The sequence below is a fragment of the Cnephaeus nilssonii genome, assembly GCF_951640355.1.
Source record: "Cnephaeus nilssonii genome assembly, chromosome: 11".
Classification (NCBI taxonomy): domain Eukaryota; kingdom Metazoa; phylum Chordata; class Mammalia; order Chiroptera; family Vespertilionidae; genus Cnephaeus; species Cnephaeus nilssonii.
In genome coordinates this window covers 37,496,978-37,520,265 of record NC_137082.1, presented here as the reverse complement: position 1 = coordinate 37,520,265, position 23,288 = coordinate 37,496,978, and the positions used below count along the sequence as shown (strand labels likewise).

General features: G+C 41.9%; 1 protein-coding gene and 2 pseudogenes across 5 annotated transcripts; all 3 read left to right on the top strand.

Annotated features, from left to right (window-relative positions):
• The first annotated feature begins 1,725 nt into the window (after positions 1-1,725).
• DSN1 (DSN1 component of MIS12 kinetochore complex) lies at positions 1,726-23,258 on the top strand. Of its 3 annotated transcripts, XM_079784433.1 has the most exons (11): positions 1,726-1,906; positions 3,785-3,833; positions 4,048-4,374; positions 6,030-6,103; positions 6,720-6,792; positions 9,375-9,462; positions 13,037-13,096; positions 13,493-13,567; positions 18,367-18,508; positions 19,420-19,507; positions 20,309-23,257. In XM_079784433.1, exons 2-11 carry the CDS (start codon positions 3,800-3,802, stop codon positions 20,410-20,412), a joined length of 1,065 nt encoding a protein of 354 aa, XP_079640559.1. In that variant the 5' UTR covers positions 1,726-1,906; positions 3,785-3,799; the 3' UTR covers positions 20,413-23,257. The 3 variants fall into 3 exon arrangements, with proteins under 3 accessions (XP_079640559.1, XP_079640561.1, XP_079640560.1); XM_079784435.1 differs by lacking the exon at positions 3,785-3,833 and having other exon boundaries at positions 20,309-23,258; XM_079784434.1 differs by lacking the exon at positions 1,726-1,906 and having other exon boundaries at positions 20,309-23,258.
• Positions 10,142-11,625, top strand: LOC307107281 (large ribosomal subunit protein eL34-like; annotated as a pseudogene). The gene has a single exon. The product of its transcript is annotated as a large ribosomal subunit protein eL34-like (transcript).
• On the top strand, positions 15,059-18,344 carry LOC307107282 (protein FAM136A-like; annotated as a pseudogene). The gene has a single exon. The product of its transcript is annotated as a protein FAM136A-like (transcript).
• Positions 23,259-23,288: the final 30 nt, after the last annotated feature.

The following is a 23,288-nucleotide window of genomic DNA, read 5'->3' as shown; positions in this document are numbered from 1 at the left end:
GAAATTTTTTAAAAATATATTTTATTGATTTTTTTTTTTTTTTTACAGAGAGGAAGGGAGAGGGATAGAGAGCTAGAAACATCGATGAGAGAGAAACATCGACCAGCTGCCTCCTGCACACCCCCTATCGGGGTTGTGCCCGCAATCAATGTATATGCCCTTGACTGGAATCGAACCTGGGACCTTTCAGTCCGCAGGCCGACGCTCTATCCTCTGAGCCAAACCGGTTTCGGCAGGGGGCGGAATTTTAAAGCAATGGGAGTGGGCAGAGGAGCATCAGGCAATTGGGGAGAGGGTGTCCTGCAATGAGACTGCAAAACAGCGTTCTTGAGCTTTGCCATATATTGAAAGGGCCACAGAGGAGAAAAAGTGCTAAAGCAGGACTAGAAGTAGAATAGGATGAAGCAAACAGTACATAGCTCCAGTCTTCCCTGGGAGACACAGTCCACATTTTAATGAGCAAAGGACCTGAATAAACACTTTTCCAAAAGAGGACATTCAGATGGCCAAGAGACATGAAAAAAAAAAAAATGCTCAACATCACTAATCATCAGAGAGATGCAAATTAAAACTACAATAAAATATAATCTCACACCTGTCAGAATGGCTACCATCAATAAATCAACAAACCACAAGTGCTGGTGAGGATGTGGAGAAAGGGAACCCTCGTGCACTGCTGGTGGGAATGCAGAAGGGTGCAGCCACTGTGGAGAACAGTATGGAGTTCCCTAAAAAAAAAAAAAATTAAAAATGGAGCTACCTTTTGACCCAGTGATCCCACTTCTGGAAATATATCCTAAGAATCCCAAAACACCCATCAGAAAGGATATATGCACCCCTATGTTCATAGCAGCGTTATTTACAATAGCTAAGATCTGGAAACAGCCCAAGTGCCCATCAGTAGGTGAGTGGATAAAAAAGGATGTGGTACATTTATTTACACAACGAATACTACACAGCTGTAAAAAAGAAGGAACTCATACCCTTTGCAAATAGCATGGGTGGACCTGGAGATTATTATACTAAAGGAAATAAGCCAGTCAGAGAAAGATAAATGCCATATTATGTCACTAATATGTAGAATCTAACGAACAAAGTAAACTGACGAACAAAATAAAACCAGAGGCCTGGATGGATACATGGAACAAACTGACAGCCGTCAGAGGGGAGGGGGTGGAGGGAACTGAATGAAAGAAGGTGAAGAGATTAGCCAGAACACACTCTACATGCATAGCCCATGGACACCCACGATGGCCAGGAGGCGGGGCGTGGTGGCTGGGTGGAGGTGGGCAAAGCAGGGGTGGGGCGTGGGGCGTGGGGTGGGTGGAGGAATGTGGGACATCTGTAATAGTGTCAATAACTTAAAAAAGAAGACGAAGAAGCAATAGGGAGGAGGACCACTAGCCTGGCAACAGGGGCAGAGCTTCAGATGATGAGGTATTTCTTTGGCCAGTATCTAGGCCCCAGTTTCCCCATCTTAGATGGGTTCTGGGCTGCGGGGCGCAAAAGGTCAGGACGCTGAGGCAGGTCCCCGGAGGGGCCTCTCCGGGCGTGGCATCGCAGGGAGACGGTAACGTGGCCACTTCAGGGCGGAGAAAGCGGCGGCGGCGGCAGCGGGGCTCGCCAGAAGGTAAATACCAGTTTACGCATGCGCCTTGAAGGAGGCAGGCGCTGCGCGTGCGCGAGCCCGAGCCGCCGGCCGCCGGCCGCGCATGCGCCCTTAGTTGGCGGGAGATTTCGGCAGCGGCGGCTGCAGTGGCGCGGGGCGTGGTCCGTGGAAGGCGCACCGGACCCAGACCAGAAATAAGAGGTGCAGGGGGTCCAGGACTGACTCGGGGCCGCGGAGAGTGTCCTGCCGTCTTGTATTAAGAACGGAGGCTTCGGACTGAACGGGCGTCGCTCTGAGGTCAGGAAGTCGCATACCTTTCCCCGGACGCGGCCCCACTCACTCTCGCACCCGCCTCTTTGGCGTCGGACCTCGGCCCAGTCCAGGCCGCCGCCCCCCCCCCCCCCCCCCCGACAGCGGACACTAGGGGTGCCCCGAGGCGCTGCGGCCTCCTGGTGAGAGGAAACCCAAGGATGATCGCGCCTCTCCCTTGGCCTGTGCAGAGCCAGCGGTCTCGGGTTGGGGTGGGTCACAGAATTCCGCCTCTGTCCCCAGACAGGCTTTTGCCCTCTGAACCTCAGTTCCTCTTATCTGCAAGGACGGGAGAACGACAGTACTGATGGAGCTGTGGAAAGGATTAAATGGGGTAAAGAGATAATGATGGAAATAAAGCGGTCACAAATAACATAGGTCCTGGCATATAATAAGTGCTTAACAAGCAGCTTAACCAATGGCAGTTGCTGTTATTTCCAGGCTTGAATCTGTGATTGTTATAACTGCGGGGATTTAGATCCATGGCCTATATCTGTCTTGTTCTCTTTTCTGTGTCGTCCCTCCAGATATATTCATTTCTCTTTACTTAGCACTACCCTTCCCCCCTCCCCCTCTTCCCCTGCCCCCCTTGCCCCCCATCCCCTGTACAGATTCCCACTGGGAGTGAGGGGTAAGCATGGCAAATGTAGAGATGCCTCAGTCTGGTCCCTGCTGTCTTCCGGTCAGTCCTTGCTGACATGCACCAGGAATACAAATACAGTGCGTCTGGGGCGACAGACATGTAAACAGACGTTACAAGCCCCTCGCTAGGAAAGAAAAGTGGTGTGAAAGCTTAGCTTTTGAGCTAGGTTGGGAAGGATGAATACGTTTTACAGGCTATATATGCAAAGATTCAAACGTGGTGGCAGGATATGGGCATAGCAGGAGAGCAGAAATGGGTAGGTTGAGAATAGCGTATGAAAAATGTTGAATGCATTGGAAAAATCGCTGCTGCTGTCTAAAGAATGGCTAGGAGAGGAGCCATGCTGGATATAGGAAAACCAGTGGACAGGATTATTGGGTGGATGGGGTGGGTGGTGGGGGAGGTTATGAGACCTGAACTAAACTAGGAAGTGGAAGTGGAGAAAAGATTTGGAGACAAACTCATAGATGCAGGCAAAAGAGTGGTGGTTACCAGAGAAGGGAGGTGGGGAGAAGACAAAGGGTAAAGGGGGTCAAATATAAAGGGAGGAGCAAAAGTAGGTTTATAGTTGTGCATATGCAGAACAGAGTTTATTCTTGTATTATTTATTGTACTATTTTTTTAACAACTTCAAACCTACTTTTGCCCCACCCTGCATAGTGACAGAAGGAGATGACTTCTGATAATGAGCACACAATGGAGTATACAGATGTTGGATTATAAACTTATATAGTGTCCTTAACCAATGTTACTCTAATAAATTTAATTTAAAAAAAGATGTAGAGAGGCTGTTAGAGGTAGAATGGATGGAATTTGAGATCTGGATAATTTTAAGAGTAAAAGGTAAAGGATAATGTGATTTTTCTAGTTTGGAAGACCATGTAGGTCATAATGCCATCAACTGAGTTAGGAAATTAGGGACTAGTTAAACACAAAATAATTGGGAAATAAAATAGGTTATGTGTTAAGGGAGATATGAGTATTTCTAGTGATAGGTTCTGTAGAAATGCAGAACAGTAGATGATGAACCCTGCTGATGGTCTCTGTGGACGTGGTGGGTGAGGTGGTATTGGGCTGGGCCTTGCCAGGTAGGTAAATTTCATGGGAAAGAGATGGGCAATTCAGAGAGGCTGGAAAGCACAAGGCCTATTCCTGTGTAGTAAAACCCAGGTGAGACTGGGGCTGAAGTGTGAAGAACAGATCACCTCATTTTTCTATTTTAGGGTTCTCCACCCAGGATGACTTCAGTGACTAGATCAGAGACTGTAGAAGGTGAGTTTTGTACCTTTTACCTTGGGTTCAGGTTTCTTAGCTATCCTCAAATGGTTTCCTGGCTTTTGGTGGAGTTGGAATCACATATTCATGTATTTGCACAGGTACTTCCTCAGTGTCTCCATGATCTGGGGCATACATTTTCTATTTCCACTTTTTTGCACAAATACTCAGTTGTGGGTTTGATTTTATATTTTGACTTTTTTATAACAAGTGCTAGAAGAGGAACCAGTGACATCTAAGGCTCATGATCATCAATTGGAATCAAATGCCAGTCCTGTGGAAGTGTGTAATAAATCGTCTGCCTCCCTGGAGATGACTCAAGGAGTTTCAAAGGAAAGAATTCACGTTGGTTGTAGCCCTAAAAAAGGGGAGTGTTGTGATCTCAGCCACGAGGAAGGACTTCAGCCCAGGTCTCTTCATTTGTCTCCCCAAGAACAGTCTGCCCATCATCGAGACAGAAGGCAATCCTGGCGGCGAGCAAGTATGAAAGAAATCAACAGGCGGAAGTCACTGCCTCCCTTTCATCAGGGCATCACAGGTGGGGTGCTGCACACATAAGACGTGGCGTTGCAGCTCAGATAAGATGTGGCAGTGAGAGGTATGGTAGAAAGAACGTAATGGGACAGACTTGACTTGGCAGAAAGAGTGTAGTGGGACAGACTTGACTTTGCTACTTATCAGCTACGTGGCTGAGTAAATCACATCACCTCTCTGAGCCTCAGTTTATTGAAGTACAAGATTTAACAAGGAAAGTCTCTAGCACATTTCAGGAAAAACTGACCTTAAGCAGCTTACTTAAACCTCCTTTGTCTTATGTTCCTCATCAGTAAATGGGATGAAATAATATCTATTTTATAAATTTATACGAGGAAAAAATGAATTGATTATAACACAATACTTGGCACATGGTAAATAGCTCAAAAGTTAAGCTGTTGTGATTATTTTAAAGATATTATCTCACTTCCAGATGGCCTATGTCTAACAGGAAAACAGGATAAAAACAGCCACTCAGCATATCAGAAAACTGCTGCCCCAATTATGCTAATGTATTTCATAGGTGTGCCAAGAAAGCATCAGTTCCCTAAAGTCACCCCAACTTTTATCTCTGTTCCAGAGCATGTGAACCTAAAATTCTGTATCACAGAAAATCACTGATGTAATAACATTATTTCCTTGTTATTCCTGGCCACTTGCCAGATTTCTTTGGTTATAGGCAGAAGGTATTCTGTGTGTTTTTTAACTAACAGCATTGAGAAGTTATCAAAAAAAGAGACAAAAGAACTTTAAAAATACAACCAGCTAAAGGTAGAGGATGAAAAGACATGTATTTCTCAAATTCTCAAAGCAAACTTCCTTTGCTGTATAATAACATGTTTTCAGATGGGCATAATTGAAAAAACAGTGTCTGCATCCTGTACTTATTTAAGGATTCAGTGACATAATTGTGTAAAATGCCCATCCAATTCAGGCTGTCTCACCATGTGACCTTGGCAAGTTACCTATTACCTAGTCTTTGTGCCTCCGTGTCATCATCTGTAAAATGGGATTGATAAGATATTTGCCTCAAGTTTTAAAGAAGTATGTATAGTGTTTAATAAAAAGCCTTTTACATAACAAATGTTCAACCAATTACTATTAATGATATCAATTCGTTGTGGAAGACAGCATGGTATTACTGGGGAAAACAGGCTTTGGTGGCAGACTTGGGATTGAATTCTTATTTCACCAATTTCTGGCCTCAAACAAGTCATCTCTCCTTTGAGGTTCAGTTTCCCCATCTGTAAAATGGAGCTCATAGTTTATAAGAGGACTCTTAAGACAATGTATTTAAAGCATACTGCAGGACCTGTCATAAAAATGCTCAAATGTTTCCATCTCCTTTCTTTGAATGGTGAATATAAAACATCAAAAAAAGTTATTTACCTATCTTGTTTAATAAGACAAGATTTTAATGTAATACATATAAGGTTCTTATAACTTTTTAAAGCTAGAATGCACAAATGGGTAAATTTCATTCCTCGGTGATCCTGAAAAAAATCAGATGTGACTATATATGAATTCTCCCTTAAATAAAGAAGGCTGCTTGAGCATTCTTGCCTTAAAATGGACTGCATCAAGAGAGAGGAAATTTTTCAGGTTTTTTATTTTGATAATTGTGAGTATACCACTCCTTAAATTGATATTTTATGTTAGAGCTCAGCAGATCCATCAGCGTCGACCTAGCAGAAAGCAAACGGCTTGGCTCTCTCCTGCTTTCCAGTTTCCAGGTGAGATTCTCGGGACTGGGAAATGCTTTTTTTAAGCTGTTGCTGTGAGAGTCCCAAAGAGAGATCAAAACTGTGTAATACATCTGTTAAAATTAAAAGATGTTTCTCTCTAGTTTGGGTTAATTTAAAAGCCAGATATAATCCTAGCAGCTGATTTTGTCTGGACTAGGCTCTCTATCCCATTGGTACTGTTGCTGCTAACTGAGCAGCTAAGAGTGAGAGATTTCCCCAATCTAATATCTCTTGCCATTGGCAGCAAATGACAGGGAATAATGGTAATTTAAAGTAGGAGTAGGTCAAAATCTAAGTTCAAACAGACATTGGAGGTCTGACTACATACTAAGTCAGTATTATATGACTAGTTGATGATTAGTTTAGATAAGCAATTCAATTTGTGTGAATTAAATGACCATTTTTTTCTCAAACCAAAAATCAAAATGTACAGTCTTACCAATGTAGTTTTATCCTGATCTATTTATTTGTTATATGAAAAATCTTAGGTATGAAAATTAAATCATGTTTATTTCACATTTATTAAGCATGTAAAATTATATGAGCTTTGTTGGGACTGGCCTGGAAAATCTTGGTTGTACTAAAAATGCTTTTCTTTATTTAGTTCTCTGTTCAGAAACTTGAACCTTTCCTAAAGGGCACTGAGGGCTTCAGTCTTGAAAGTTTTAGAGCCAAAGGTAAGTTGCTAAGAACATGCAAGTGAGCTTTGACCTTGAACTGTACCTTCTGTTAAAGTCAGTTGAAGCCCCACTTTTAGGATCCCCATTTACAGAAGCTGCTACCTTACAAAACCAGCCCCCCTTGGAATGGCATTAAAATATATATATGCTGCCCTAGTAGGGTGGCTCAGTTGGTTGGAGCATCGTCCCATACACCAAAAGGTTGCAGGTTTGATTCCCAGTTGGGGCGCACATTGGAGGCAACCGATCGATGTTTCTCTCTTCCTTCCTTTCTCTCTAAAATCAATAAAAGCATATCCTCAGGTGAGCGTTAAGAAAATAATAATAACATATGCTAATGAAGTTCAGAAGGTAAACCTGCCCTCCACTCCAAACCATAGTTGCAGCTCCTTTCCACAGAGACAACCACAGCCACCAGCTTCTTGTGTATCATTGCAGAGATACTGCATTTGCAAACAATTATACATTAAAATCAAGTAATACTATCTGCACTGTTCTTTTCCTTGTCTTTTTTTTTTTTTTAACCTAATAGTTTATATTGTAGACTAGAGGCCCGTTGCACGATATTTGTGTAAGAATTAGGCCTTCCTTGCCCTGGCTTCGCTCCTGGCCGCCCAGGAGCTGCCAAGTCCCCGCTCCTGGGCCGCCCGGGAGCCGCCAAGTCCTCACTCCCAGCCGGAGCACCGCTCCTGTAGCTCCCTTGGCGCACCTCCTCCCCCTCATAGCTGGCATCCTGCCTGGCTGCTCCTTGCCTGCCTATGCAAATTAACCTGACAAAGATGGTGGGTTAATTTGCATACTCACTCCTGATTGGCTGTGGGCGTAGCAGAGGTACAGTCAGTTTACATGTTTGTCTATTATTAGGTAAGATTATTCCATACTGCACATGCAGAGCTGTCTTCACACTTTAGTAGCCACATGATATTCCATTTTATAAATGTACCATATTTTATTTAACCAGTTTCTTATTGTGGGCTTTTAGGGTTTTCAGTCTTTTGCTATTACAATGAGTAGGGTAATGGATACTTTTTTATTTTCTCTAATCCTCACTTGAGGATATGTTTTTAAATTGATTTTAGAGAGAGAGAAACTTCAATTGGCTACCTCATATGCACCCTGACCAGGGATTGAACTCACAATCTGGGCATGTACCCTGACTGGGAATTGAACCCATGACCTTTTGGTATACCGGACAATGCTCCAGTCAACTGAGCCACACCAGCCAGGGCAAATACCTTTTTACTCATGCCTTTTGGCACATATACAAGTAAAAATAAATTTCTAGAGTTGCAATAAAATAGGTCAAACAAAATGATAAAAATTACCAGATTGCCTTCCAGAAAGGTTGTTTCATTTTATTCTCTCACCAGCAAATATGCAAATATATTTGTTTGCATATCTGTTTTTTCACATTTACCAATACAGTTTTATCAAACAGTTCAGATGTTTTATAGATGATAAGAGGTATTTTGTAATTTTAATCTGTTTGTTTTTCAAAGAGGATAAACATTTTTAAATATTATTTAGAACTATAGGTGCTTCATTTTCTGTTTATATCCTTCATTCATTTTTGAAAGTTGGCATGTGGTGCTTATATTGATTTGTAGAAACTCTATATGTTAAGGAAATTAGCTGTTCATCAGTGATATAAGTTACAAATATTCTTTCCCAGGAGTCAGTTTTCAGCTATCTAGGAAGTAGCTGTTTTCCTTACAGTAACTACACAATCATCCAGAGTCAAAATACTCAATGTTACCCACTTTAATAACCAAGAAAATACATGAACTCAGACTTACTTGTTAATTAAAATTATCTCAGAATTGGACCATAATTAGAGTAGATATGTCAAGGTTATCTTGATAGCTATTTAACATCCTTTTCCTTCCTTATTCTTCACCTGAATGTAATTGTGGACTCTTCCAGGTATAAGCAGAGAACTGTTTTTACCTTATGCTTATAATGCTTTATTTGCCTTCAACATTTTTTATAACACTCTTTCCTATTGCCTGACTTCTGTGATATATTTCCTTTCAGCACCAGCAGTTCAAATCTCTTGAAAAGAATGAAATGTCAGTGCAGATATATCTTTTTAAAAATATATATATTTTATTGATTTTTTACAGAGAGGAAGAGAGAGAGAGAGCTAGAAACATCGATGAGAGAGAAACATCGATCAGCTGCCTCCTGCACACCCCCTACTGGGGATGTGCCCGCAACCAAGGTACATGCCCTTGACCAGAATCGAACCTGGGACCCTTCAGTCCGCAGGCTGACGCTCTATCCACAGCCAAACTGGTTTCGGCCAGATATATCTTTTTAACTGCTTTTTCACCAGTCAGATCTAAAAAACACTATCAATAAATGTTATAAAGAAGAATTATCTTACATTTTATCTATATCTACCCCCCAAAAAAAGATACAGTCTTTCTGCATATTTATACCACTTTTTTGAATAGGTGAGAGTGTCAGAATGTGATGGGACCCTAGCGCTGAGACTACCTTAAGTATGTTAGTCTTTGTCAGCAGCTTCCTGTGAAAATTTATATTCTGTTTATAACATGTAATTTTATTCTCTCTAGCATCTTCTCTTTCTGAAGAATTAAAACATTTTGCAGACAGACTGGAAAGTAATGGAACTCTACAGAAATGTTTTGAAGATTCAGAGGGGTAAGTTCAATTGCCCTTCTGTCCTAAATTATAATTGAATTAAGGCTTTTTATTATAATTAGACAGTTGTTCATTCACTCATCAAGCATTTATTCAGCATCTTCTGCATACCAGGCTCTTCTAGATGCTGGAGATAATAGTGATAAATAACTAAGTCAAACAAGGTATTTTGTTCTGATATACTTTAATAGAAGATACAGTCAAACAAATAATGATTTAAGATAGTGATCTAAGAAGTCAATAATAGTGACTTGAGGGGGTAGGTTAGCTAGACCTCTACTGAATTCACCTTTGAATTTAGACCTATTAGACCTGAATGGTGAGAAGGAACCAGCTATGGAAAGATGAAAGGAAAAGCATTCTTCAAATTTTTGCTAGCGCCGAAACCGGTTTGGCTCAGTGGATAGAGCGTCGGCCTGCGGACTCAAGGGTCCCAGGTTCGATTCCGGTCAAGGGCATGTACCTTGGTTGCGGGCACATCCCCAGTAGGGGGTGTGCAAGAGGGGGTGTGCAAGAGGCAGCTGATCGATGTTTCTCTCTCATCGATGTTTCTAACTCTCTATCCCTCTCTCTTCCTCTCTGTAAAAAATCAATAAAATATATTTAAAAAAAAATTTTTTTGCTAGCCATGCAACAACTAAACCTCAGTTCCTAATGTCTCCCATCTCAAACAATTTGGTTCTCTAACAAGTTGTTTGGGCCTTCGGACCAAAGGGTCCCAGGTAGATTCCAGTCAAGGGCACGTACTTCAGGGCACATGTGGGAGGCAACCAATCCTTGTGTCTCTCTCACATTGATGTTTCTTTTTCTCTCTGTGCCTCTCTCCCTCCCTTCCACTCTCTCTAAAAATCAGTGGAAAAATATCCTCGGGTGAGGCTTAAAACAAACAAACAGAAAAACAGTACATTAGACAGGTACTGAATATTTAAAAAAGGTTAAAATAGGGAATCATTAAAAACAGTTTTTAAAATCTTTATTGTTGAAAGTATTACACATGTCCTCTTTTTTTCCCCATTGACCCCTTCTAGCCCACCCCAACCCTCCACCGCAGTATGGGAAAAATTTTTGGTTTTTGACTAAATGACTTCTTGAACAACCTTTAAGAACAAATTAAGTTGGAGAACTGAGGTTCCACTGTAAACTTGTGTTCTTTAGCTGTTTACAAGCAAGAATATTAAGAGAATTTAGAAATCCCACCCCTAAACTTGTTGTTCCTCTATATGGGTGGAGCCCTGCCCTGTAATAAATCATGTCACTAGGGCTTACATCATAAACTTTTTAGTTTTGACTTTGCAAAGGTCTACTTTTCCACCTATCCTTAAATTTAACATTGGTATTCGGGTAATGAAAAATATTTTGACTCATTCTTCTGGGGATGGAGTCTTTAGGCATTCAGAATGGTCCAGCTTTTGACATACCACCAGAGATGGTTCTACAATACAGCCTCTAACAAAACTAGGCTGTCCCAAACCCCGAGACATTGTTTACCTTTATACCAAGAAGGTTGGGAAAGCACCAAAATCTGCACATGGTGTGAGCCCAGGCAACTTTGTGGAGCTCGTGCTATGAGAACTAAAGTTCTAATGAGGTTGTCTAAAACGAAAAAACACGTCAGCGGGGCTTATGGTGGATCCATGTGTGCTAAATCTGCCTGTGACAGGATCAAGCGTGCTTTCCTTATTGAGGAGCAGAAAATCGTTGTGAAAGTGTTGAAGGCACAAGCACAGAATCAGAAAGCTAAATAAAAACATAAAGGCCTTTTGAGTGCTAAAATCAAATCAATGAAATTTGGCTTAACATAGTGTCTCTTTTAATGCAGTGTATTTAAGCCGTAAGCTGTTGCATCTCAGCCAGCATTGATAGAGGCTGTGTGTCATAGGCCTTGGTAGAAAAACATGAAAGGTAGAACAATTCATTTGTTTTTATCAGGTAGAGTACCAAGTACATCTGCAAAATTTTGGCATTTTCAGTGTTTTCCATTAGGATTAGTCACTCAGCTGTGCTGAGCCATTGGTGTAAGTCCCCTGTACAGCGATAGCTTCCATTTAAGGAGGAAGACAAGACAGTCATATGAAAAAGTATTGTTGGGCCTTAAAAAATGTTAAGGTTTTTATTGGTGGAAGGGAAAGACACTAAAAACTGATGTGAACAGAAGTTTAGAGATTGAAAACCCCAGATATTCAGGGTCAGGGTGAGTGAGATTATATGGGACAGAATAGATAAAAGGTAACAGTAGGAATCAAAGTTAATGAGCTGGATGGAGCGAGAACAGAGATCCTTAAGTGCCAGATTAAGGAGGTTTTGCTTTTCTTCTGAATGCAGTAGAGGGTCACAGACTTTTTAAGCAAGGAAGAAATTAAAGGAATATTTTAAGAAAGGTTCTTCTGGCCATGTGTGAATTGGAATTGATGAGAGAGAGAAAAGATGAAGAGATCTAGTATAAAAGTGAGAGGCTGCCGAAACCGGTTTGGCTCAGTGGATAGAGCGTCGGCCTGCGGACTTAAGGGTCCCAGGTTCGATTCCGGTCAAGGGCATGTACCTTGGTTGCGGGCACATCCCCAGTAGGGGGTGTGCAAGAGGCAGCTGATCAATGTTTCTCTCTCATCGATGTTTCTAACTCTCTATCCCTTTCTCTTCCTCTCTGTAAAAAATCAATAAAATATATATAAAAAAATAAATAAATAAAAGTGAGAGGCTAAGAAATAAATATTTTTGAAAGATAAATTTTTTTAATATAACATCTTTTTTTTTAAAATATATATTTTATTGATTTTTTACAGAGAGGAAGGGAGAGGCATAGAGAGTTAGAAACATCGATGAGAGAGAAACATCAATCAGCTGCTTCCTGCACACTCCCTACTGGGGATGTGCCCGCAACCAAGGTACATGCCCTTGACTGGAATTGAACCTGGGACCTTTCAGTCCGCAGGCCGACGCTTTATCCACTGAGCCAAACCGGTTTCAGCTAATATAACATCTTTATTTTACTTTATTTTTAAAGATTTGAACTTTAAAAAAATATTTTTATTTTTTTATTGATTTCAGAGACGGGGGAGAGGGATAGAAACATCAGTGATGAGAGAAAATCATTGATTGACTGCTTCCTGCATGCTCCTTACTGGGGATTGAGCCCGCAACCCGGGCATGTGCCCTGACCAGGTATTGAACCTTAACTTCCTGGTTCATAGGTTGACACTCAACCACTGATCCACACCAGCCAGGCAAAAGATAAATTCTTTTTTTTTTTCTTTCCATTTTTAGAGAAAGAGGGGGAGAGAGAGAGAGAGAGAGACAGAAACATTGATGTGAAAGAGAAACATAGGTTGGTTGCCTCCCGAACACACCCCGACCAGGGACTGAACCCGCAATTTGGGCACATGTCCTGACTGGGAATCGAACCTGCGACCTTTTGGTACATAGGACAATGCTCAACCAATTAAGCCACACCGGCCAGGGCAAAAGATAAATTCTGAACATGTTTTATTGCCTTTGAAATTATGTAAGTTATCATATTATTAAAAGCAAGTGTTCTTGAAAGATTTGTGTTTATCACACAATGCTATCTGTATTCCAGAAAAGCATCAGATTTATCTCTGGAAGCATCGGTGGCTGAGATGAAGGAATACATAACAAAGTAAGTGAAAATGAATGAACCTTTGTTGAAAAAATATAAGTTCAGTTGGGGAAAATAATTAAACTTGGAAAAATGAATAATAAACATCCTGTTCTGAGTGTCAATACTAGTGTAGCAACACTAGAAGTTAGCTGCATTTTGGGGTCTTATGGACTGTGCTTATGGCCAATTTCATAGAATGCAGTCTAGGGAATAAGGATGTTAATTTCATTTTAAGAACGTGTGTTTGATTTTATTAAAATAATATTCTCTAAATCAGTCATGGTTTCTAATTCTTTAATGGCCTTTTTATTCACATCTTAGAACCACAGTAGATACCTAATGTACTATTGGTGCCCTGAGTGATTCAAAATGAGTTAATCAAAAATTAACAGAATTTTTTTTCTGATCCTATAGGTTTTCCTTAGAACGTCAGACTTGGGATCAGCTCTTGCTGCACTATCAGAAGGAGGCTGAGGAGATCTTATCCAGGTTAGATCTACAACTGGAATTCAGAAGCTATCTTTTCACTTTGTGGAGTTTGATTTGAATGGATTTTAGTTTCATTAACACAAATTGAATGACGAATCTTATCTCATAGGCTAATCAACTCATCAAAGCGCTGTAAAATATTTATTAGCACTCTCTGACCTTAAATGGAGAGTCAAGGAAAGGAAGGGAGGGAGTTGGCATCACTATGTTCAGTCATTCTGTGTCTTTGGCTGCCATTCTACATCCTGGTGGAGACAGACACATCTCTTCCTTTTACCTAGAATCCTGGGCTGGGCCAAAAACATTAGTCAGGGGACTTTAGTGGGCACATGGCCTTTGAGCTGCAGGTGTGGGAGAGAACCCTGGCCAAGGCCTTTGTGGAAATGCAAAGACATGAAAGGGGGTGATGGAAAGAGAGGATCTTTGTCTGGGTCTTAAAGGCACAACAAAGTGGGAAAGTGCTAGGTTTTTATTTAGTTGGCCATCTAAGCTAGTGATTTTTAAGCTTTTTTTTCCAAACAGAATCTTAGGAAGGAACCTAACTATAAAATGGTAGCTAAAACTCTAATTGCAAAAGTGGCCTCTTAGTAGAGAGGTGCTTTGAGGAATACGGTTTGAAAAACTTCCCCAATGCAGGCATTGATGGTTATCAGTTACTTCATTCAGCCCTGACATGTTCTCTTTATGAAGATATCATGTATAAGATACGGCAGTTTCAGAATAAACAGTTTTGATGGGGCATGCCTATTGGTTAAGAGGAATGCTTCCGGAAGCAGACTGCTTCTGTCAAACCCTAACACTGCTTCATTGTGTGGTATTGGGCAAGCCACTTAACCTTGAAGCCTGAAGTTCCTCCTTTAAAAATGGAGATCAGCCCAACTGATGTGGCTCAGTGGTTGAGCTTTGACCTATGAACCAGGAGGTCACGGTTTGATTCCCAGTCAGGGCACATGCCTGGGTTGCAGGCTGGATCCCCAGTGTGGGGCGTGCAGGAGGCATCCAATCAATGATTTTTTCTTGTCATTGATGTTTATATCTCCCTCTCCCTCCCTCTCTGAAATCAATAATAAAAAATATCTTTTAAAAAATGGAGATAATATTAGTACCTATCTCATTCAGTTATTGTGTTAAATGAGGTTAAATGGAAAGTGCTTAGCATTGTCTGGCATTCAGTAAATTGTAGTAGTTGCTCTTATTAAAGAGTCATCAGTTTTCATGAACTCTCCATTATATTCAGTTATTTTAGATAATTGAGGTGTCCTAGCATTTTTTTGGTGAAAGATCATAGACATTGACTTAAGGATAGCAAGCTTTGGCTTTACTTTACCCCAACAGTAGTTCTTTTTGTAAAAGGACCTTACTGTTAAATGGGATTAACTGACATGAACTTCTATCATTTCCTGGAGTCCAGTGGTGTAAAAGATTTAATGGAGTCCATGTAGACGCCATCGAGGCGCAGTGCAGCACAGGGTCGCCAAGGCGGACCTGCAGCAGCTTTGGGTGCAGGAGGTGGTGGACACCATGGTGAAGAGTCTGGAAAGAGAATATCCGGAAGATGCAGGGCCTCATGTTCCGGTGCAGTGCTGGCTGTTGTGAGGACAGCCATGTCCATGCAGCAGGTGCACCGGTGCATGGAGTGCTTCCACGCACCTTTGGCTCAAGCCCAGGCCCTGGTTACCAGCGATTTGGAGAAGTTCCGGGACCGCCTGGCCTGGTGCACTATGCATTGCAACGACAAAGCCAAAGATTCAATAGATGCAGGGAGTAAAGAGCCTCAGGTGAAGCGGCAGCTGGAGAGTTGTGTGACCAAGTGTGTGGATAACCATATGAACTTCATTCCAACCATGACCAAGAAGATGAAGGAGTCTCTCTCATCCATTTAGATAGAGAAGTCTTTGCCATTGTCCATTGAGGCTGAGGGCAGGAATTTATTTAAAATGAAGAATGAGAATTTTGGTCTTTTAAGCAAAGTTTATAGATGAAGAAATTAAGGATGGCAGCAAGTTTAAAGCATATGTCTCTTGCCTCTGGACACCGGTTCTTTTATGTTTTAATCCTAGAAAATGAAATGGAAAAAACTGTTGCTAAAATTTAGGTCAGAGAGTTTTTGATAGCCTAAATTTTATGTGGCAAAAGCTTATCCTAGCAATAAACATTTCTCTCAGATCAAGCTAGAGCCCTCTGAGGTACCAACAGGCTGACAGTTTCCTCTAGCCTGCCAGTGATCTAGTAGAATCTGAGGAGAGGTGTTTCTGTTTGTTGCAACCTCCTGTTTACCAGAAGCATTACCACACCATTTTCCATAAGCTGTGAAACAAAATCCATGAACTTACTAATTTAGAAGTGGAAAAAATGGTTTCTGCGTATTTGTTTTGCTTGGTTTTGTTTTATATGCAAGGGCATAAAGTTGATTTAGGATGTGGAGTTGGGGGAGGTAGTTGGATAAAAACTTGAAAAGGTTTCTTTGGATATCCGTTTCTGCCCAAGATGTGGATGTACACTTCTTAAATGCTCACACATTACATCTTCCAGCTCGGAGACCGTACAGAAACATGAGAGGCAATGTCACCCTGGGTATGGGAGCAGACCTTCCTTCTCACTGACTGTCATGATGGGCCCTAAGCTTGTCTGCAGTGGAGTAACAGGACAATCTTACAGTGGTACTCTATCTTGAAGGGAAAGGGGGTTTTGATTGTGCCATATACCAATATCAGGAATGAACAGTGAAGGAGGAACTGTTGGCTGCTTCATTTAAGAGATATGAAGTAGCCCTAACTGGTTTGGCTCAGTGGATAGAGCATCGGCCTGTGGACTGAAGGGTCCCAGATTCGATTCCGGTCAAGGGCATGTACCTTGGTTGCGGGCACATCCCCAGTAAGTGGTGTGTGCAGGAGGCAGCTGATCAATGTTTCTCTCTCATCGATGTTTCTAGCTCTCTATCCCTCTCCCTTCCTCTCTGTAAAAAATCAATAAAATATCCTATATAATAAAAGGCTAATATGCAAATAGACCTAACGGCGGAACAACTGGAACAAATGAACAATTGAACAACTGGTTACTATGACATGCATTGACCACAAGGGGGAGTGCTCAGAACATGGTGGGCATTGGCCGCGGCAGGATAGTGGAGCAGGTGGGCGAGGGTGCAAGACCTAGGCGGGTCACTGGTTGCTGTCATCAGGGAAAGCCTCTGGTGGTTACTGAAAATTCTTTGCTCCCGCACGCCACAGTCCTGCCCGGCACTCACACCTGCTGCTGGCACTGGCCCCACTCACACCCACTGCTGGTGCCCAGCACTGGCCCCAATCACTCGGCGCCATCAGTGTGAGTGGAAGCTGCCAGCCCCAATCACCCCTGAGGGCTTCACCTTCCCCTGCTTCTGAGGGAAGATTGGGGCCAGCAGCCGCCTCTCACACCCACTGCCGGCGATGGCCCCACTCACACCCACTACGGGTGATGGAGCCGCCACTCGTACCCGCTGCCAGTGCCCGGCGCCAGTCCCGATCGATCACTCGGCACCATCAGTGCGTGCGAGCAGCAGCTTCCAGCTCTGATAACCCCTGAGGGCTTCTCCACCTCCCCCTGCTCCTGAGGGGCTTTCAGGGCAGCAGCTGCCGCTCACACCCGCTGACAGCACTGGCCCCACTCGCACCTGCTGCTGGTGTCGGCCCCAATCACTCTGTGCCTTCAGCGGGTATGAGCGGGGCCGGGGCCGGTGCCATCAGTGCGTGAGAGCAGTGGCAGAAACGGGGCTGCCAGCAAACGGGACTGGGGGCTGTGGTAGGAGGGGCCAGCCAGGGGCACAGAGGATGGGCCGAGACCTGCCCCTGTGCCTACCAGTTCCTTTCAAGGTGCATGAATTTGTGCACTGGGCCCCTAGTATTAAAAAAAAAGAGTTATGAAGTACTGGATTTAAGAAAAACCTGGTTTTCAGGAATGAAACCTAAACCCAGTGTTGCTTACTTAGTCCCCTCAAATAACAGAGCGTTACTAAGATGATCTTTTAGCAACAGGAAGGTTAAAGGAGAAAAAGTAAGCAACTTAGGGGTGAATTGTTGCTTCATTAGAGCGAAAGAGGGGCAACCCCCCCATTACCAAATACCACTTTTGCCTTGGGCCTGCAGTATTCCTACCCCAGCTCTAGCACCTTACAATTTTGATAAGGACCTTTTTGTCTTTTTACCAACTTATTACTTGAAATGATAATATAGACTGTCTGTTTGCTGTTTCAGGACTGAGATATATTTTCCCAGGGGTCTGGCTTTAAAAAATAAATAAGGTTTGGGGGTTGGGAACCATCAGGGAGAGGTCAATGGAGGGAAAAGGAGACATAGGTAATACTTTAAACAGTAAAGAATTTAAATTAAAAATAAATAAGGTTTAATTTTTCCTCAAAAAAAAAAAAAATTAATACTGGCCTGACGGTTGTGGCTTAGTGTTTGGGTGTTGACCCATGCACCAGGAGATCGCAGGTTCAATTCCTGGTCAGGGCACATGCCTGGGTTGCTGGCTCAATCCCCAGCAGTTGGGCATGCAGGAGGCAGCTGATTGATGTGGATGTTCCTCTTTTATCGTTTCTATCGTTCCCTCTCCCTTCCTCTCTCTCTAAAAATTAATAAAATCAAATTTTCTTTATTAAAAAAATTAATACCAGATAATGGCTTTGGACCCCACTGTTAATAAGAAGAATATTGTTTCAGGTTAATGAAGTTTTATTGGAGGCTTTCCCTAGGTGATCTTTCATTATTTTCCCCAGAAAGTGATTATAAAAATTCTATAAAGGCTCCCCTTTTTTTTAGAGGATCAACTGAAACAAAAATGACTGAAGTTGAACCTACAGCATATCTTGGGTCTTCCCAGAATGAAGTCCTTAATACAAAGCCTGATTACCAGAAAATATTACAGAGCCAGAACAAAGTCTTTGATTGTATGGAATTGGTGGTGAGTTGGCTCATGTTTATATTTGGTTGAGTTATCCAGCTTTGCTACTTTCTCATCCTTGGAAATGAAAAGACCTGGAGAATATGTTTAATAAGATAAGGTAAGTATATTTAACTCTACCTTGGTGAAGCATGGAGAGACAATGAAAAGAAACAAATAATATGTGGTGAATAGTGCTAATAAAGCAGAGTAAGGGAGACCGTGTACAGGAGGGAGCAGGATACTATACAGAGCAGTTGTTGATAGTCCCTCTAAAGTGCCATTTAACAGAGACTGGAAAGAAGTGAGGAAGTGAGCCATGAGGACATTTGGGAGAATAGTATTGAATTGTTTCAAGTATCAGCAGGAAGTAGTTGATAAAGTGTAATTCAAGGAGCGTTTATAAGGGGCTATGTATAGAGTGTAGATATTGGGAAATCATAAGGGTTAGTGAAGGAACGTGGGGCAGCTGAGCTCTTAATACCCCTAGGCCTGCGGGAGGAGAGGAGGAAGAGTTGCTGTGGCACCTGAGTGGAGAAAGTCACATAGTGGGCTGTTTTGAGAGAGCCATGACCTTCAGTTAAGAGACACAGCTAACTCAGAATGATCCTTTCCAGAGCAGGCCTGGGCAAAAATACGCAGACCTCATTCAGCTTCCCCCCTACTTGGGCTCCTTCTGGACCAAGCCCACCCAGAACTCAGAGGACATGGGATCCTGTTAGAGGTTATCTCGGTCAGCCTTCTGGGGCATAGAACAGTGTGGAGGAGTGGAGTGTGGATCTGGAGGAGCAAACAGAAAATGTCTGACATAAGCATTCCAGGCTGAAAGAACAACAAAAGCAAGGCTCCCAAGCGGGACTTGCCTGGTGTGTTTGAGGGAACATCAAAGAAGCCGTGGACCCTTACAGCTCATAGCTGTCTTTCATCTGCAGATGGACGAATTGCAAGGATCAGTGAAGCAGCTTCATGCCTTTATGGACGAAAGTACTCAGTGCTTCCAGAAGATGTCAGTACAACTCAGTAAGTATCTCTTGAGGGGACTAGAGCAGTGGTTCTCAACACAGATATTTACAATCGTAATGTAAATATCTGTGTTTTCCGATGGTCTTAGGTGACCCTGCTAGCGACCCACAGGTTGAGAAACGCTGCTGAAGAGCCTAAGACCATCGGAAAACACAGATATTTACATTACGATTCATTAACAGTAGCAAAATTAGTTATGAAGTAGCAACGAAAATAATTTTATGGTTGGGGGTCACCACAACATGAGGAACTGTATTAAAGGGTCGCGGCATTAGAAAGGTTGAGAACCACTGGACTAGAGGGATAACCTTTCAGATTTAAACTGCCCTTACTTAGCACGTGGTCTCAGAGGGTAAGACCACATCAAGTGGTTTGTTCCCCCTCCTCCCCTTTCACAGTAACTATTATGTTGTGGGTACTCGTAGTTGATGGGAAATTCCACAGAAACACAGTAGACGAAGAATTAAATTCCCACAAACCATCTTGTTTTAGTAAATCTGAGATTTAAGAAATACCATTGCCTTTTTTCCCCTGTTCATTCCTCAAAAATTCACTGACACTGCCCTTACTTACTCCAGCCCTAAATTATTGCTATACATACCTACATTTTTTTTATTACACTGTATTTTGGTTGTAGTTATAGCTGGCTTTCCTACCAGCTGTCATCTCCTTGAGAACGGAGATTCTTATTTGTCATTGTAATGCCCTTTAGTCTGGCACAGTGTTCATGCAGTAAGTTTGCAATAAATCTCATTTGAATTCAATTGAAATTTATTTTTTGGCTCCTTTCCTGTGTAGGCAAGAGAAGTGCGCAACAATTAGATTCTTCACCAGCTCGAAAACTGCTCAAGCTTCAGTTACAAAACCTGCCTACTGCACATGGTTCTAAATCTTGTCAGTGACCTTATGCATCTTTGTGCCACAAGGTGCCCTAGAGGAGAGACATGGGAAGAATGCTCCAGCGCATGGTGATTGCATGGCAATCTAGGCTGGTGATATCTGCCTGTTGCCTTTGAGGATAATTGGCTGACTGAAGAGCACTTGGTTGTTTTTCTAAAAGTAACAACACTGCCCTGGCTGGTGTGGCTCAGTTGGATGGAGCATCGTCCAGTGCACTGAAGGGTCACGGGTTCAATTCTGGTCAGGACACATACGCAGGTTGCAGGTTTGATCCCCAGTCTGGGTGTGTACAGGAGGCAATTGATGGATGTTTCACTTTCACAGCAATGTTTCTCTGTCTCCCTCTCCCTCCCTTTCTCTAAAATCAATTTAAAAAAAGTTACAACGCTTTTGTATCCAAAAGAATGTTGTATGGACACTTTTTCCAAGAATGTGCAAGATAATTAAAATTTTGTTTTGGAATGACCTTTAGAATTAGTAGTCTAGTGTTTTAAATATTCTTTGTGATCACATCTCTTCATCTTGTATAGATGTTTTTCAAGTTTTAAAACATCCAAAGTCTTTTGGGATGAAATCCAATGAAACATTTTAGAGGTCAAATTCAGTTCTGGTTGTAAAGGAATGAGACTAATTTTCTAGTGTGACTCAGGATGATTTTAGGTATAAAAGTTGTGGGCATTGATTACATGAGGTGGATACGTATATCACTTCACAGGATGTCCAAATTGAGAAAATACTACCCATTCTCTATGTTCTACTGCCCATAATGTGCTTCAGTTTTTAGTATTGAGTCAACATCCTAAATCTTGGGTTCATTGTTCTCTGTATTTAATAATCTGCATTATAAAATTGTACATAATTAAAAGTTTTCCCTTATCTTTGTGTGTATTTTGAGTGCATAAAAAAAAAAGTTAGAGAGGTCTTAGAAAATAAGATTCTTTGCCAATTGTGAAAGTGAACAGTAGTGTAGAGATAAGCCTCGGCATTAGTTAGATAAAATACCAACCAATTTATTGTTAATGTTTTATTCTCTGATCCTCCTAGTAAGATAAAACCTATTTCATTTAAATACCTAGTTATAATGTTAAGTCTTAAACTTTGGCCTAAGCACAGCTAATGAGAGGTGCTATCTCCTTGCATTGACCTATAGTATTCCTTATTCTTTCATATATTTACAGAGACCCTGCTATTATATGCCAATAGTTAATGGGAAGAGAGCAAAGAACAACAAACATGGGACCTCCTCTCATGATTCTTAGTCTAATGGGCACACAGGGAACAAGAAGGGACAAGTTCTCTGCAGAAGTGATGTTTTAGTTGATTCGAGAAGAATGAAGGAGTTAAATAGGGCAAATTTTTGAGGCAAAAGGAGCAGTATTTCCAAAGGCCTGAGAAGGGAGAGAATGAAGCTAAAGAAAAAGCCCAGTAAAGCAGGAATGCTGAATGCCAGTGGAAGAGCCACCTGAGAAAGAATCGAAAGTCATTAGGAGGTTTTAAGAGCAAGATGGGATCAGAACTTTATTTTTAAAAAATCATTCTTGTTGCTGTATGGAGAATAGATAGAAGCAAGCAAGGTATGAATGTGAGAGACCCCAGTCTATTGTAGTAGTATAGATGGGAAATGATGGCAGTGGGTGAGTGGAGTGAATTGCTCAGAGTGTCTGGAATATTGTAGGCATTGTAACCTATATGTTAAAAGTCTGTCACCCTGACAGTTGTGGCTCGGTTGGTTGGACATCGTTCTATACACCGAGAGGTCACTGGTTCGATTCTGGTCAGGACACATGCCTGGGTTGCAGGCTCAGTCCCTAGGAGGGGGTGTGCAGGAAGCAGCCAATCGATGTTTCTCTCCCTCTCCCTTCCTCTCTAAAATCAATAAAAACATTAAATTAAAAAGCCCTAGTGCAAGCATGTAAAACTCAAAACTCAAAGGCTAACACAGGCCAAATAAACAAGGTTTAAGTTTATGTGGGCCGCAAAAAAACAAGCTTCAATTTTCATAGAAACGTAGGTTGATTTCGATAGAGACATGCTGAATACAAAGGGCTGAAATAAATGAGTAATCGTTAACATAAAACAATAGAACATTTTAATAAAAATTAATATTTTTTTTCTTAAACATTAACTTACCAGACACTGAATAACTGCACAAATTAATTAGCGTAACGCAAATAAACCTATTTTTCTTGTTCTCCAAAAGCAAAATATTTCCTGTTGCGCACAGAAAACAAGTCAGTCCAAGACTAATGACATAGTAATTGGCTGCTAAAATATTTGCTGCTAGTATCAGCAGAGAGATAATGGTGCGCCTGCGCGTAAGTCGCATAGGGAAATGAATGCAACATGATTATAGTAATCAGTCGTTAGCTAACGTCATTTGTTATTAATAATTATGTATATTGCCCTAGCCGGTTTGGCTCAGTGGCTAGAGAGTCAGCCTGCGGACTCAAGGGTCCCGGGTTCGATTCCGGTCAGGGGCATGTACCTTGGTTGCGGGCACATACCCGGTGGGGAGTGTGCAGGAGGCAGCTGATCAATGTTTCTCTCTCATTGATGTTTCTAACTCTGTCCCTCTCCCTTTCTCTCTGTAAAGAATCGATGGAACGTTTTAAAAAAATAATAATTGTGTATAACATGATATTGTAAAAATTAAGTTACGAAATTTTTATTAAAACATTTCTTACAGCCCTAACCAGTTTGGCTCAGTGGATAGAGTGTCAGCCTGCGGACTGAAGAGTCCCGGGTTCAATTCCAGTCAAGGGCATGTAGCCTGGTTTTGGCACATCCCCAGTAGGGGGTGTGCAGGAGGCAGCTGGTCGATGTTTCTCTCTCATCGATGTTTCTGGCTCTTTATCCCTGTCCCTTCCTCTCTGTAAAA

Excerpts from the sequence above, each read along its gene's own strand:
- DSN1 (XM_079784434.1), top strand. The coding sequence starts at position 3,800 with ATGACTTCAGTGACTAGATCAGAGACTGTAGAAG. Across the intron at positions 4,375-6,029 it reads CTTTCATCAGGGCATCACAG|AGCTCAGCAGATCCATCAGC; the intron begins GTGGGGTGCTGC and ends ATTTTATGTTAG. Across the intron at positions 9,463-13,036 it reads TGTTTTGAAGATTCAGAGGG|AAAAGCATCAGATTTATCTC; the intron begins GTAAGTTCAATT and ends TCTGTATTCCAG.